This window comes from Cebus imitator, unplaced genomic scaffold (assembly GCF_001604975.1).
Source record: "Cebus imitator isolate Cc_AM_T3 unplaced genomic scaffold, Cebus_imitator-1.0 Scaffold164, whole genome shotgun sequence".
Classification (NCBI taxonomy): Eukaryota; Metazoa; Chordata; class Mammalia; order Primates; family Cebidae; genus Cebus; species Cebus imitator.
In genome coordinates, this window is record NW_016107479.1 from 682,007 (window position 1) to 699,775 (window position 17,769).

At 39.4% G+C, this 17,769-nt stretch overlaps 1 protein-coding gene across 47 annotated transcripts in view; it reads right to left on the minus strand.

The window, feature by feature from the left end:
• PTPRD (protein tyrosine phosphatase receptor type D) overlaps positions 1-17,769 on the minus strand; it is a 2,344,803-nt gene that overhangs the window by 413,150 nt on the left and 1,913,884 nt on the right. For all 47 annotated transcript variants that reach the window (XM_037744085.1, XM_037744087.1, XM_017544042.2 and 44 more), the window contains one exon: positions 8,316-8,482. In XM_037744085.1, the coding sequence (XP_037600013.1) occupies positions 8,316-8,379 (64 nt within the window). In that variant the 5' untranslated portion in view covers positions 8,380-8,482. The remainder of the gene's footprint in view (positions 1-8,315; positions 8,483-17,769) is intronic.

Here is a 17,769-nt window from a genome sequence, read left to right on the forward strand (position 1 = left end):
AAAAATTAGCCAGGCGTGATGGCACGTGTCTGAATTCCCAGCTACTAGTAAGGCTGAGTGGGAGGATCACCTGAGCCCAGGAGGCAGAGGCTGCAGTGAGCTGAGGTCGCATCACTGCACTCCAGCCTGGGTAACAGAGTGAGACCCTGACTCCAAAATAAATAATAATTCTAAAAATAAGCACATGTAAAAACTGGGATAAAATCCAAATAACATGCGTAGTTAATAGTATTGTGCAAATGTTAACTTACTGGTCTTGATAACATCCTGTGATTATGTAATATATTAATATTAGGAAAACTGGATGAAAGCTACTTGGGAAATTCCTGTATGATTTCTGTAATGTCTTTTAAGTATAAAATTATTTCAAAATAAAAAAAAAAAATTCCTCCCTCAGGAAACCTTTGTATTACTTTTCAGAACAGATGAGCCACTTGGCTATTTTGTTCCCTTGTAATACTTGTCACGGTTAGAAAATCTAAATTTTAAAAATTAATGTTAAATATTTGGCTATGCCACTAGAGGTCAAGCTTTTTAGGGGCAGAGATCATAACTCTTTCTCTCAACATTTTATCCTCAGTGGTTAACTCAATGCTTGGCACAGGAAATGTGACCAATAAACATTTATTAATGGGACTATGAAAGACATGAATGAGCCAATCAGTCAATGTCCTTTGGAATCATAAATGTATGTAAATGTACATATTTATATTTTTAAAAGATTCTGCTCAAATCGTGAAGCTAATGGGATAATATATGCCAACAGAGATCTAAACATAGATGCTTCTAATTTGGAAATGATACAAGCTAATGAGAAAAAAAGCATAACAGCAACTAATAACATTTAGTGAACATTTAATCCTATTATTCAAAATGCTTTATAAACAGTTCTTTCCTTAGTCCTTGTGACGACTATATCAAGTGTGTGCTGTTTTTATCTTCATCTTACAGACGAGAAACCCATAAAGATTTGTACCCTGCCGGTGACTGGAGTGATTACACAGCAGAGGTAGGATTTGAACACAAGCACTGTGCTCCTGGGTCACCTTCTTTATGCACTACTTTTGGCCTGGAGAGAAAGTCTGAAAAGACTGCTTGAGAGCATCCTAAACACTAGCTATGAATTCTGCAGATAGATTACAGGCTGGTGTAGGGCCACACTGTTTAAAATTTTTATATTCCCACCACTTCACACAGAGCTTTTCACACAGCAGGCGCATGCACGCACGCACACACACATTCCCACACCCACCCCAGTTGGTGAAAAAATGAGTGAAGCTAAAGCAAACTGAAGAAAAAAGAAAAAATTATAGATCAAAGAATTGGTTCCAAAGTGGAGCCTCCATCCAATCACAGGACTTTTTAATTCTTCACTTCAAGATAGAGGCTGGCTTGCAGTTTCTGAATTAACAGAAACACATCTACATGGGCAGGAGACGGGCCTTCCAACCAAGTCAAGGTTACTTGAAATGGGTCAGGTACAGCTGTGTGTGGTGGCTCACGCCTATAATCCTGGTACTTTGGGAAGCTGAGGCTGGCAGATCACTTGAGCTCAGGAGTTCAAGACCAGCCCGGGCAAATGGTAAAACCCTATCTCTACAAAAAAAAAAAAAAAAAATACAAAAATTAGCCAAGCAAGGTGGTATGTGCCTATAGTCCCAGCTACTAGGGAGGCTGAGCTGAGAGGGTGACTTGAACTCAGGAAGTCGAGGTTGCAGTGAGTCGAGACTGCGCCACTGCACTCCAGCCTGGGCAACTGAGCCAGACTTTGTCTCAAAAAAAAAAGAAAAGGAAAAGGAAAAAAAAAAAAACGGGGGCGTGGGGAAGAAATAGATCAGGTACTTAATAACTGAATGAAAGGAACATTAAAGAAGCTAAGAATGTAAAGGGAAAGAAACGAGGAGATCACAGAACACTAGAATCAAATACCATCAGACTATTGTAAATAATAAGAATTAGTTCACAATTACTTTTGATATTGTTCCATCCTTAGAGTTTACGGCCTGTTCCCAAATAGAGATAACAAACAGGTCATACTTTGGAATTGTTTTAAAAAAGCAAGTCCTACTACACTCAATAAAAAATGCTTTGAAGTGTACGCATGTGTTGATTTTGTGACATATTCTTCACCTTACTAGGTAGCTACAGCTCTGCTGGGAGCAATTCAAAAACCCACAGAAACTCCACAATGAAGCTAAAGGTTCAGTAAAATAGCTGGAATACTTTCCTTGCTGCAGACAGCTGGACATTGCTAATTTAGCTATTTTAAAGTGAGGGGAGGAAGGAAGTGGGAGTAATTTTGCCACATCTCTATTAATTTAGAGAAAAGGGAAACAATGAAGACATTGATAAACATGGTAAAGGCACTGGCTTCCTCCTAAATGAGTACATCTCATTCTAATTCAACTAAAGAAACAAACATAAAGGTTACTTTCAGGTTGCATATGCTAAAGGGTCTCTAACCAAAGAACTAGGGTAAGCAGAAATTGCTTTTTGTTTTGGTTTTGATTTAGGTTTGTTTTTGTTTTTTGAGACAGTCTCTCTGTCACACAGGCTGCAGTACACTGATGCCATCACAGGTCACTGCAGCCTTAAACTGGGCTCAAGCAATCCTCCCTCCTCAACCTCCCCAGTAGGTAGGATTACAGGTATGTGCTACCACAACTGGCTATTTTTTTTCCTTGTTTTAATAGCTTTATTGAGATATAATTCAAATACCACACAGTTTGCCCATTTAAAGTGTACAATTCAATGGTATTTAGTATATTATTTTTATACTCAATTAGTATCATCATCCTAATCTAAGAACAGTTTCATCATCCCAAGCAATTATCTTTTAGATGACAGTTAAATGATTGGGGAAACACTTATAAACTGAAATAAAAACAAAAAGACATTTTTATTTTACTTTCGAAAAATTTTTGTGCAGACAAGGTCAGTCTTGCTATGTTGTCCAGGCTAGTCTTGAACTCCTGTCCTCAAGTGATCCTCCTGCCTCAGCCTCCCAATACGCTGGAATTACAGGGGTGAGCCACCCCACATGGCAAAAACCAAAATCTTTTTAATGAGATACATTCCTGGTGTGAACTGACTCTGCCTACTGAAACATATGCATTTTAATAACATAAGAAAGTTATTCTTTCCATTCCTAACTTCATTATGGAAGATTTCACCAATTGCTGCAAGATGCAAAAGGAATCATTTGCCCTGCTTCAACACCATCATTTTCCTATTCCTTTAAAAAAATGTTTTTGGCCAGCATGGTGGCTCATGCCTGTAATCCCAGCACTTTAGGAGGCTGAGGCAGGTGGATCATTTGAGGTCAGGAGTTTGAGACCAGCCTGGCCAACATGTTGAAACCCTGTCTTTACTAAAAACACAAAAATTAATCGGGTTTGATGGTAGGCACCTGTAATCTCAGCTACTCGGAACACTGAGGCAAAAAGATCTCTGGAATCTGGGAGGCGGAGGTTGCAGTGAGCTGAGATCACACCACTGCACTCCAGCCTGGGCAACAGAGTAAGATTCTGTCTCAAAAAAACTAAAACAATAATAATTTTTTTTTCTACAATATACTTCCTGGCCATATCAATGGCCACTCACTCTCTTTCTCACCAAGCTCAGCCCTACCTCCAGTTTCTGAAGAGGCAATGTATGACTGTTTACCGACAGTAAATTTCCACAGTTCCTTCCCGTGACCTGCTCAATAAAATGTACGTAAGAGGCAATAGTAAAGAGAGAGAAAACACCTTCTACTACCCATTCTACCCAAGCCAAATCACTTTTAAATGTGTAATTCTAAGAAGTTTTTTTTTTAACCATTTGACTAAAACAGATATGCTTTATATTTCCCCTCCTGATCTTCAGTTTAATGCCCGGAAGCAGGAGTTTATAAGAACTACATACAGGACTTGACAGAGAAGCAAGTTGGAGACTTTAACTTCCTACAAGAAAACCTGGCTTAACCACTATCCAAATTTTGATGATCTGTATGTCAAATTAACAAAAAAATATTAGCACAGTACCTCACACGTGTTCAACAAAAATGTTTGCTAAATCTTGTTGAATAAAGATATAGTAAGAGCTGACATTCATGAAACACCTACCTTGTTTTATTTGCTAATCTACAAGTTTTATTTCAATTCAGTAAATCCTCGCAAAACCCAGGAGTATGATATCAGGACCATCACTGTCATCCACATTTTAAAAATAGGAAAACTGAAGCAAAGAGCATGACTGATTAAAATGACAAAGACAGAGGAAACTGAGGCTAAGAGCATGATTTACCAAATGACAGGCAGAGTTCAAACCCAGACTGTGGCTTCAGAGCTCACATTCTCCACCGTTCCTCCATGCTGCCCAGCAGGAAATACTCAAGGTAACAAACGGTTATCTTACAACACAGATGTCCGTCTATGCTCTAATGTCAAAGAAATAAAGAAATTCCATGGGCTACTGTGATATCATACCAAAGGGAGCTGAGGAAGAACTTACTGCTTCCATAAAGGACAGAAAGATTGCGAGTATACAGTGACTGCAGCAAGGCTCTTTAACAATGAGGAAGGAGAATGAGAAAGTATTCACAATCTGAAGTGGAAAAATGACAAAAAGCAACAAGTAAACAGATGAATTAAACCATCTGAGGAATGAAATTATCAAGAGCGTGTTTCTACAATTTTGAAAAAGTCCTATTCCTGAGATCAGAGAGACACTCAGGTCCAACTATCATGACCACAACTCGGCTCCAGAATGTAACCATCTGCTATAAGAGGTTTTGTTAGAGTGAAACTGGTCTGACAAAGAAGATGCTAACAGCGGGTTTTTGGTCTGCATTTAGTTTTTCTTACGTATTTAGTTAGTTTTTTTGAGACGAAGTTTCACTCTTGTTGTCCAGGCTGGAGTGCAATGGCATGATCTCGGCTCACTGTAACCTCCGCCTCCCGGGTTCAAGTGATTCTCCTGTCTCAGCCTCCTAAGTAGCTGGGATTACACGCATGGGCCACCATGCCTGGCTAACTTGGTATTTTTAGTAGAGACAGGGTTTCACCATGTCAGTCAAGCTGGTCTCGAACTCTCGACCTCAAGTGATCCACCTGCCTCGGCCCCCCAAAGTGCTGGGATTACAGGCGTGAGCCACTGCGCCTGGCCTGGTTGTTTGTTAAAGACTGGTAAATAGTAAACGTAATTTATGTATGAAATACAACTAACAGAAGCTATTGTGAAAACTCATCAAGAAGAAAAACATTCACCTGAGGATACATTACTATAATCTATATGAATCTTGAATTTGCACACATGTTACAGCCGAATTGTTCTCGGAGCACTACCTAAACCAGAAAGCTGGCTGGTCAGCCCTGAAGAGCTACTCATGCTGCCTGAACAGACGTCGTGTCTGCCTCTCCCTAAGATCAAAGCTCTACTGTCCATACATGCATTCCAGAAACAACACGCAAAATCATCTGGGGCATTCAAGACACAGGAATGAGCAGAAATCAGACACAAACATGCGTCTAGCTTTTTAAAATAATAGTGGATATGCAGGGCATATTAAACTGGCAATGGCAAAGACTATAATTTTCTGCTGAGGGATATTATCACAATTTTCCAACCTAGGTTTGAACCAAGGCTCATAAGAGCGCTCCTACTTAATGCAACATCACACCCAGTACTTTGCTATGACATTGCACACAGCAGATTATAACCCTGACTCCCAGGCTCTTTGGAGTTAATCATTTCAAAAGAGAGTGAGTTGAACACATTAAATTAACGTGGCAAACTAAGCGGCTTCTTTCCATTCCCACCATATAGTCTTCTTTTTCAAAGGAGGGCAAACATTTGAAAAAATTATTTCAGAGTTCTAAGGCTCTGACAAGCTACTATTAATAACTCTTGATCCTTTGGATAAATACAAAACACAGTTAGGTACAAGGGAAAATAAGGAAAGCTGGATGTGCTAACAAAGGCACACGGAAACAAACCAGCATGACTCAGGCAATAAAAGCCTGAAAAATAATATCTTTCTATGATAGTGAAGACATCAAACTTTTCTTCAGTGCTACTTATAACTGCATTTTTTATTTCAGTGTTTGAAGAAAAGGTAATGACAGAATTTGATGGGTTACAATCTGAAACCTATTCTGCCAGTTGTTTTTAAACATTTTTAGTGACTAAAATTTTATCTCCAACTCTACCGTGTACTTTCATAAACCACAAGTATCCTCTGGTAGACTGCAAATGGATGGTCCCTCTTCTTTTAAAATGCACCTTAAAAGATGTGGTTAAATTTTCCTCTTTCCTCAATAACTTTCAGAATACGCATGCTATTCAAGAGTGCCAAATGAATCTGTGAAAAGGAAAATATTCTACATGGAGGCTGATTAGACAAGGACAAAGCTAATCAAAATTGATTTGGCAAAATTGAAGCCTGTTTCCTCTTTTTAGCTGTAATGGGAAGGGTGAGAGGGAATAGATTCTTTTTCAAGGGACATCTTGAGGTTGAAAGCTGATATCACAAAATACGTAGCATGATAAATATCTTAATTTAACTAAAAATCGCTAACAAGGGCCTTTGCAATTTCTTTTGTAAGACTACACAGCATAAGAAGTGTGATGAAGAAGAAAGAGAGGAAGAGAGAGGAGAAAGCCGCTAAGATGACGGTTATCTGCGGAAAAGATTGGTTTTTTCGAACAAAAAAGTATTCCTTTCTAAACTCTTCACTTCTGTCTTCCACTTTTCACCAGAGGATTAAGCACAGGCATCACTGCTCAGTAGAAGAATATCTGTTCTTATTCGGAAAAGTAACTTCATGGATATACAATAATTATATCTAGTAACTTTTAAAAACCTCTAGCTGTGATCTGACATTAAAGTGGGCTCCCAGGGTCTAAATCGGCTTTTGCCAAAAATTAACAATGGTGAAACAACTTACTTTTGCACTCTAGCCAAACAAAAATAATAAAACCATAGACTCAATTTCTCTTTAATAAACTAAATTTAAATTTTACTTTTAAAATAAGTTTTGACATGAATGGCTTTAAAATAACAAGAACATCTTATATTTGGGTCTTTTCCCAGTTAATTATTTGCTGGCATTAGACTAGAAATTCCTTGGCTTCACCTTAAATTGACACTCCCAAGTGCTAATTAGGAAACTGTATACATTATGAATCAGGGAATGTTATGCTTAAAACATGCATGTTACATATGTATCTTATTATTAATGTTATTCCTTTCACTTCTCAAAATGTCTCTTCAGAAAATAGAGCTCCTATTTCAATGAAGCAATTGGCGGCTCCTAAGGGAATTCTTGTCAAAATGCAATTAATAGGAAGGGGCCAAGATGACACAGGATCCTCGTCTTGGAAACATCCTTAACATGAATCAAAGTGAATCTCACTGAAATAGTCAGTGGAGAGAAATCTTAATGACTGCAGATGTTACACATTTCACTCATACCAGGGGATTCCCAAAGAGAATGGCCAACTCATGTAAGAACTAAACCACTACCAAGGAACCACACATGTCACGGAGTACAAGCCCAGGACATGCCTTTCTCTAGTATTCTCTCTTTCAAAAAGCCACGGGACAGATGGGAAAACAAACACATGTAAACAAGGTAAACCTAATGATTTCCTAATTAGGAAGGAGATGTGATCTTCTCATTAACTGTCAAGCTAATTGACTACAATAGCAGTTTCATAAATGGAGTCCAGTAATCCAAACTTTGGTGTCTCTATTCCACAGAATTCTCCTCACACTTCCAGACCCTTCATCCAGCCACAAAGTTGTCAGTTCTGCTTGATTTGTTTGAATACTGTACTTGACGACAGCTGTCGGAAACAGTACATTAGAACAGCTGCTATGACAGCTACAAGGGGCTTGGAAGTTTAATTAGGCTCAATGTGACATTGTGCATTTTTCTAAACATGGAACGATCCACAAAACTGAAGAAATTTCGAGTGGGTCTGAACAATGTTTACTTATTGGCACCACCAACTGGTTAACCTTAGTTTGAGTTCTATCAATGGTCTCATAATATCTTTGCTACCAGGCTGATAAAAGGTATAAAAAATAAAAAATAAACAGGAGGAGCAGTTAGACGCACAAGAAAAGGGGCATTAAAGGGAGAGGAAATGGTGAGGAAGTCTCGTCAATAATCTCTTTCAAAGGCTGGCTGGTAGCCAAGGAGCATCCCACAGTGTCTCAGGATTTACTTCCAAAGGAAATGTATTCAGAGGCCCTGAGCTTGGTGCCAACTGCAAACAAAACCACTCATTATGGTCACAGCCCCCTAGAGAAGGGGAGAATGGCTTACTCTCAGCATCCGCGCGGAGGAAGAAAGTGAGGAGCAGCAGCAGCAGCCTGGCTACGTGCACCATCCTGCAGCTTGGCAGCAGCGTGCGCGAGCAGCTTGGAATCACTGCCTCCGGAGCCGCAGCGAGTCTGGCCGATCTGAAATTTCAGCTGGAACACTTTCAGAGCCTGAATGCGGGGAGGGAGAGAAAAGAAAAGGAAGTAAATACAAAGGTCCTTACATTTCTTACTCTTTCCCCCTGGTTCCATCACCATCACCATAACAGACACAACCCACTTCAAATATACAATCAATTGGAACTGTCATGCTTTGTATTAGGAAGGAAATAACTTGGTTTGTAAAATGTAGGAATCAGAATATCTGGGTTTGTGTTACGTGGGAGCTTTCGCATTTCCAATTTTAGGCTGTCCTAAAGCCAACCACCTTGAATTTCATTCTATGCTTATGCCACCTTTTGGGCAAAGCACCTGAAAAGGAACTGTCACTTCTTATGAAACATTACGTGAATACATCAGCGGAAAGCAGCACACCAGTGCTATGAGAAAGATTTAAGAGAAGTTCCTCCATGCAGGATAAAAGTCTATTACTGACACAATAATGGAAGCTGCTTTCTTGGCATCAGGTAAAACTGACAGGGGTAATTCAACTTCTCCAGCTAAACAGCACAGGTGAGAATTTTTTACACTAGTATATTTGGCTTCGTCCCTGAAGACACATCAACATTCACATCTAGTTTGACTTCAGTGTCAAAACAAGAGTTAGCATGAGCCTCTTTGATTTAACAGAATTTTTATATGCCCCCTGGGCAAGGGTTTAATTTTCTCAATCTTCTCTGAAGCCACAAACTATTTTTGGAGCACCTACTGTGTGCAAGCCATCAAGAGTGACAGCACAAGGTATCTTGAGGTACAAAGATGAGTCAGGTTCTATTATTTTTGTTTCCAGATTAGTAGGGAAAATAAAGTAGGTATACCAGATGACTAGTACAATTTAATAAGTGATGTGTGCCAGGAAAAAAACCAGATTATGCTGTAAAAGATTCACTCAATAATGACATCATGGAAATAGTCTCAAATTTCACCTTGAAGTTTAAGCAGGATTTTAATAAGATGACAGAAAAGCACTCCAGGAATTCTATGCAAAGGCAGGACAGCGGGAAAGGAACTTTGGAAAAGGGGAGTTTCCTGCTTTGGTTGGAACAGAGCCTCCCAAAGGTCAGCATGCATCAGACCACCTGGAAACCTTCTCAGAACAGATAGGTGGGTACTACCCTCAGTGTTTGTGGGTCAGTAGGTCTGTGGTGGGGGTCCAATAATTCAGCAATTTGCTTTTTTTTTTTATTTTTATTTTTTGAGACAGTCTTACTCTGTCACCCAGGCTGTAGTGCAGTGGTACAACTGTGGTTCACTGAAAACTCTGCTTCCTGGGTTCAAGTGATTCTCCTGCCTCAGACTCCCAGGTAGCCGGGATTACAGGCGCCCACCAACATACCCACCTAATTTTTGTATTTTTAGTAGAGACAGGGTTTCACCATGTTGTCCAGGCTGGTCTAGAACTCCTGGCCTCAAGCGATCTGTCTGCCTCAGCCTCCCAAACTGCTAGGATTACAGAGGTAAGCCACCACTCTTAGCCTCCCAAAGTGCTAGGATTACAGGCCTGAGTCACAAATTTGCATAAATTTGCATTTCTACATGTTCCTGGGTGATGCCCATGCTGCCAGTCCAGAGACCACACTTTGTGAACCTTCTGGTTGGAGTCATAGGAAACCATCTTCTATTAGGAAACCCAGAGGATGAAACAAAGGAAAATGGTTCAGAGTCGGGTGTGGTGGCTCACGTATGTATTCCCAACAATTTGGGAAGCCAAGGCAGGTAGATCACTTGAGGTCAGGAGTTCAAGACCAGCCTGGCCAACATGGTGAAAATCAGTCTCTACTAAAAATACAAAAGAATTAGCCAGGCATGGTGGCACATGCCTGCAATCCCAGCTACTTGGGAGGCTGAGGCAGGAGAATCACTGGAACCCAGGAGAAAGAGGTTTCAGTGAGCCGAGGTCCTGCCATGCCACTCCAGCCTGGCTGACAAGTGAGACTTTGTCAGAAAAAAAAAATTAGGCTCAGACTTAAAAAATAATAATAATAGGCCAGACACAGTGGCTCATGCTTGTAATCCCGGCACTTTGGGAGGCCAAAGTGGGCAGATCATGAGGTCAGGAGTTTGAGACCAGCCTGACCAACATGGTGAAACCCCTTCTCCACAAAAAATTCAAAAATTAGCCAAGCGTGGTGGCACCTGCCTGTAATCCCAGCTACTCAGGAGGCTGAGGGAGGAGAATCACTTGAACCTGGGAGGTGGAGGTTGCAGTGAGCTGAGGCTGCACCCCTGCACTCCAGCCTGGGCAACAGAGCAAGACTCAAAAACAAGTAAACAACAACAAAAAATAGGTCGAAGAGAGCTTTGGATGGTGATCTAAGTCAAATGGCCTTTATTCAGCAAATTTAGAAAAAGAGCTATTTAATGCTTTAGAGCAGAGGAGTAACATGGAACGAGGCTTTGAAAAGATTAGCTGACAACTGGATTCGGGATGACTTAGAGAATGGTATTAGGCTGTAGCAAGAATTCCAGGTGAGAAGTATACAAGACTTATGGGTAATGGCGGTCCTGGGGGAAATTAAAAAGAAAGGAGACAATGACTGACCGGCTCTAAGCAATCATTTGAAGTATGATTATTCACATGTTAAATAATTGTACCAATAGAACCTTCAATAAATCTAGCACAGCCTCTAATACAGAGTACACTTTTAATGAAAAATTTTAAAACGGAGAGTGGATCACATCCTATTGCATCCTCCATCTCTGCAGAAAAAATGTAAGAATGACTATCAGTATCCGTTTGCAAAATCAAACTGCATACCTTTTCTTATACTGGAATATTTGAAACATATACAAAATTTTTGACAGGAAATACTCGAGATATCCAGAAATAACCTAATCCACTAAAATAACTTGTGCTTTAAAAAGAACTGTAATGCAGGTACCACAGCACGTCTTTCCTGGAACTGAAAAGCATGGGAACAAAAAATTTTTTTAAGATATAATTTTTTATTACTATTCTTGAGCAGTTTAAATGTGGGAAACATAAAACTAAAAAGAAGGAGAGGAATCACTCTAATTAGCATTCTATTAGATAGCCTTTTTTTTCAAACAGTGGGTGACATGAAGAAGCAAGTTGTACATCGAAAAACTTCTTCCTGCGTCCGGAAGCTAGCCAGCTGTTCCAAGTCAGCTACTGCTATCAATCCCCTCTGAAAAACAACTGACCAAGCAGCTCACAGCTATCAAATGTTAAAAATCTCAAAAGTTCCTAGGAAAAGTGCTAAAGGAATCAGCTCCCCCCTCCCCACCCCGCTCCTCCCGCTTTCACTGCTCCCATCCTCATGCCAGCATTTCAAATGACAGCAAAGTCCGGGAGACATCAGTCCTGTCGGACTCAATTTGTGTCTGTGCAAGCGTATCAGAGCCAACTGCTACATAATGACTCTGTGTGATCACAGAGATGGAGACCTATGAATGCTCGCTGAGGGAAGAAGTGATTTGGCTTTTCCTCCTACTCAGCTGAAGCGCACAAGAAGACTGAATTTTTCCAATGAACCTTTAAATGTTACTCGTGGACATGCAATGGTGATAGGATCTACCTCTCTAGAAATGAACGCAGATATGAATATACATGTTTATGCTTAAATGGGTTGTGCCCAAAGGAGGTCAGAAGAGTGAAGATAAAATCTATTCTAAATGTTCATTCCGGCTAATCTCCATTCCTTATCTTGTTTATTACACAGCAACATTGCCAAAAGAGAAACGCTGGCTGCCTATCAGTAAGGTGGAATTTAAATTTAGGAACAAAAATGGGAAATGGATTCTTTTTTTTTTTTTTTTTTTTTTTTTTTTTTTTTTTTTTTTTTTTTTTTTTTTTTTTTTTTTTTTTTTTTTTGAGACGGAGTTTCACTCATGTTACCCAGGCTGGAGTGCAATGACGCGATCTCGGCTCACCGCAGCCTCCGCCTCCTGGGTTCAGGCAATTCTCCTGCCTCAGCCTCCTGAGTAGCTGGGACTACAGGCATGCGCCACCATGCCCAGCTAATTTTTTGTATTTTTAGTAGAGACGGGGTTTCACCATGTTGACCAGGATGGTCTCGATCTCTTGACCTCGTGATCCACCCGCCTCGGCCTCCCAAAGTGCTGGGATTACAGGCTTGAGCCACCGCGCCCGGCAGGGAAATGGATTCTTAAGAAAGTAATTAAGACAAAAATAAAGAGGATGAAAGAATGTCATAAGTAGTTTCCACTAACCTAGAGTAAGGGTTGCTAAATACTCTGGGGGGAAAAAAAAAAAAGCAAGGAGGTTCAGTGATATTAAAAGTACCATGTTGGCCAGGTGAGGTGGCTCACACCTGTAGCCCCAACACTTTAGGAGGCAAAGTCAGGTGGATCACAAGGTCAAGAGATTCGAGACCATCCTACCCAACATGGTGAAACCCTGTCTCTACTAAAAATACAAAAATTATCTGGGCGTGGTGGTGCACACCTGCAGTCCCAGGTACTCAGGGGGCTAAAGCAAGAGAATGGCTTGAACCCAGCAGGCAGAGGTTGCAGTGAGCACATGTTACTCAGCATTTGTCCAATAACCTCAGCAGAGGCCAACCCTTTGATTTCTGTATGTTTTGCTCCTTTTTTTTTTTTAAGAGACACAGTCTCGCTCTGTTGCCCAGGCTGGAGTGCAGTGGCCAGACTGCAGCTCACTGCAACCTCTGCCTCCTGGGTTCAAGTGAGTCTCCTGCCTCAGCCTCCTAAGTAGCTGGGATTACAGGTGCGTGCCACTGCGCCTGGCAAAGTCATGATGAAGCCCTGACTCTACTAAAAATTCAAAAATTTTGAATTTTTAGTAGAGTCAGGGTTTCACCATGTTGGTCAGGCTAGTCTCAGAATTCTAATCTTGTAATCTGCCCCCCTCAGTCTCCCAAAGGGCTAGTATTACAGGCATGAGCCACCATGCCCTGCTCTCCTTCTGTCTTTCATCAGCAGGGACATGCAGATAGAACTCAACCATGAATATGAATCAAAAATAAAATTTCAAAAAATTTAAAACCCTCTGGTCTCTCATGTCTCATACCACGAAGATGTTATGAAACAGTAACTCTGCTGATCTCCAATTAACTCAACATTTGCTTCTGTATGTGTGTGTGTAGTTGGAGAAACTAACAGTTCTGAGGGCAATGCGGTGCGTGTAATATAATTTGAAATGGAACAACGAAGACTGCACTTGCCCAAAAGCCTTAACAAATCACGGTTTCAAGTGATGACATAAACTGACACCTATCCAACTCTTTTTCTTCATCTTACCAGTGTAACACTTTTCTGTCATAAGTACATTCATTCAAACCAGTATGAATGTTGAAGGATTTGTACTATTTTTTCAGCTTTCCATACTGTTGATACTTGTTTATAAATACTGTATTAAAATTGTCTTTAAAAAAAGACAAACTGGGGCCAAAAGTACCTTAGAAAATGGCTGATTACATAGGCTTTGTATGGGAAATGTAGAAAGTTAGCCTGGAACAACTTGCCATACCAGAAGCAAGGAAATTTACAGAACTACTAGATTTTATTACAAAAAAAAAAACCCAAAAATACAAGATGATGAGATGCCTATCAGCTAAATGTAGGCAAATCTGAGTGACAAAAATAACAATAACTGTGGCTAGGCACAGTAGCTCACACCTATAATCCCAGCACTTTGGGAGGCCGAAGCAGGTGGATAATTTAAGGTCAGGAGTTCCAGACCAGCCTGACCAATATGTAGAAACTCTGTCTCCACTAAAAATACAAAATTAGTGGGGCATGGTGGAGCATGCCTGTAGTAATCCCAGCTCCTTGGGAGAATGAGGCAGGAGAATCGCCTGAACCTTGGAGGCGGAGGTTACAGTGAGCTGAGATGGTGCCACTGCACTCCAGCCTGGGCAACAAGAGTAAAACTGCATCTCAAAAAAAACAAAACAAAAAAAACCACGGTAACTACAAAGAACTAAAACCAGCTCAATTATAATCTATGAGTTCCTAATTTTAAACATTTCACTGGTTACTCCAGGAGAAAGTTAGAGAACCAAATCATTATTCTGAAAACAGGGACAGAAAAGGAAAGAATTAGGCATTTAAAAATAAATAAAAATAAAACACTACTGCTGTCACTTAAAACTGGGTATCATTATCTCCATTTTTCGTTTTTCTATCGTAACAAACCCATCCTCTCAAGTCCAGGCATCTCAGAAGCAATAATATCATAATGGTATTTAGCCTGAACATATATGCATAAAGATATGCACTAAGTTGGGGGATGGTATGGGAAGCAGTATGTCCCCAAATGACTTCTTTTTATCTACCTCCCAAAGCATGCCTCTGTAAATCAACTGAATGTGGCTTCCAATTATTTATAAAAAGGATCCATTTGTACAAAAGATGTGCTGCTAGGAATCTCCAATTTGTAAAACAGACAAAAGCAGGGCTGCTCTGGCTGAAACTTGAAGGGAAGGAGAGGCCCGGGGCCTACAGCAAACCTGGCAGAGGCTCCGGAGGGCGTCCCAGGAACTCCCTAGGCCCTCGGTGTCCAGCTACAACACAAGCACATGAAAAGAGACGAGAAACCAAAAGCAAACTTGCAGCATTTCACTTACTTGTGGATTTTCCAAAAGAAAGGAGCCCTCTAAATATTTTAATGTGGTATAAAACAAGAATCTTCCAGTGCTATCCGATAGAACTTTCTGCAGGATAGAAATGCTTTTTACCTGCAATGACTAATAACTGACCACTTTAAACACAGCTAATGCAACTGAAGAAGTTTTTTTATTTTATTAAAGTTTAATTTAAATTTAAACAGCCACATGCAGCCAGTGGCTACCCTATTGGACAGCACAGACGACAGCTACACAAGTACAGCACTGAACAGAAAGCTGGTGTTTTTTCTGAGGTATAGACTGAAACAATGAGGTGAGAATTCTGAGTTCTTGTAGTCCTTGTCTCCCCAGTAATCAGACACTAAAGATTCACTGTATTATGTAAGGCCACCTATTTAACCAGTGGATCACTCACTCACTGATACGATTTGGCTGTGTTCCCACCAAAATCTCATCTTGAATTCCCATGTGTTGTGGGAAGGACCCAGTGGGAGATAACTGTATCATAGGGGCAGGTCTTTCCTGTGCTGTTCTCATGATAGTGAGTAAGTCTCACGAGACCTGATAATTATGTAAGAGGGAGTTTCCTGCACAAGCTCTTTTCTCTTGTCTGCTGCCATGTGAGACATAACTTTCACCTTCCACCATGGTTGTGAGGTATCCCCAGCCACGTGGAACTGTAAGTCCATTAAACCATTTTTTCTTCCCAGTGTCTCAGGTGTGTCTTTATCATCAGTGTGAAAGCAGACTAATACACTAACCCATCCATGTTCCTTTCCTGCCAAATAAAAAAAATTTTTTTTCATTTTTTTAAATTACTCCATAGACTGTAAAGGGAAGATCAGTCTACAACCCACACCACCCTGAATGCACCTAATCTCATCTGATCAGGAATGTAAAGGGAAGATCAATAAGTGGTTGAGCATATAACTGGAAAATGTCCAAACAGAAATATTGTTAATGAATGTTCCTTTAATATTAAAGGAAAAATTATGTTAAAAATGGGGTTTCATACTTTATTGCATTTCTCACTACTGAACAGGAACTTCTGGCAGCTAAGAATTGCCATGCTATAGACATAAAAGATGAGGATACTTCTATACATCCTCATGAAATAAGCTGTGTAGTTGTATAGTTTTTATAAAATGGCCACATTCAATTAATATTAGTGAGGGATATGGAAAAGACATTCTTAAATAAATGCAGGGTGACAAAAGACGCAATGTCAATTAAGGAATAAGTACTAAGAAAAGGAGCACTTGAAGAAGGTTATTGCATTAAATAAAATTATGAAAAACAACCACAAACTAGACACCTCTGAATAAAATACTCAAATCTAAAAATATAAGAAATTATTTTTATGAGAGAAACTCACACATCTTAAACTTATACTCCACGTAATTGGCACATCAAATCAAAAACTGCAAATTTTTCTGTTCTGTCCTAAATATATTTTTATGACACTACTTAAGAAAAAAACAAGAAGCAGTTTATGAGCTATTAGATAGAAATACAAAGTGATAATTCAATCATCTCACTTTCAACTTAGGCTATGTCTTAGTATGAAGACGCCAGGTGACTATAAACATGCAATGATTCTTTGAAGAAATCAACTGAATTATAGGAATATCCAAAGAGTAAAACAATTCTTATCAATATAGACACTTAACAGATCTCTTATATGCCTAATTCTAATACACACAGAAAAAAGCCAATAGCTATGATTCTGAGATTTCTATAGTGTAACTCATTTTCCAGATTATTGTCAATGCATCTCTGTAAGACTTCAAGTGGCTTTACATTGGAGGCACATATAAATATTAGTTACTTTCAAAGATGGCAAAATGACATTACTAACTTTGAATGTTTCTTTCTCCTTTGGGAAGAAAAAATGAAGTATGAGAAATGAACAGACAGGAAAAAAAACCTCACCTCCCTTTGTATCTATTTTTCCCCTACAGATAGAACTATAGCTCTGATTTGAAAAGAAAGATAACTTAGAAAAATAATCAAAAATGTCTTTCAGTTATTACTGCATGTCATGGCATCTATCTAGTTTCATGTGATGCCAGTAGAAACTGGTGATGAAACAGTTAAAATACAAACCTATGCAATATCCTGTTGGAACTCTAACATTTATTCCTTTCTTCCAAAAAGACACTGTAAAAGTGAGAAACTGATCCTTCTCACAAAGTGAAGACAGATATGCAACCCAGCTTCTTTCCACTCAAACAGAACACGGATTCTATTATTTTAATCTTGGGCAGTTCTCTATGTTGAATAATTTATTAGGATATTTCGCTCAACCAATTAAAAGAAATAATTAGTATGCCCTTGATTATGAGATTCCGACAAGGCGTTTTCATGCTAGCAGTACCATCATAAGTCTAATTTATCATGAAGCAATTATGCATTCACTGCAAAATTTCATATTCCCTATATTTGACTTTTAATAACCTATATACATCAAGTTCTAAAGACAGTAGTTATGACCTATAAACTAATGTGTGAGTCTAGCCTGAAAATTTCCTTGATGACAGATTGCACACATTACAATAGGATCTTACGCTAATAGTAATGTACAATTAGTTTTATTTTAAATTGACATATAAAATTGTATGTATTTATCACGTACAACATGATGTCTTGAAGTAAATATAGTATACACTGTGGAATGACTAAATTTAGCTAACTGACATATGCATTACCTCATATAGTTATCTTTTC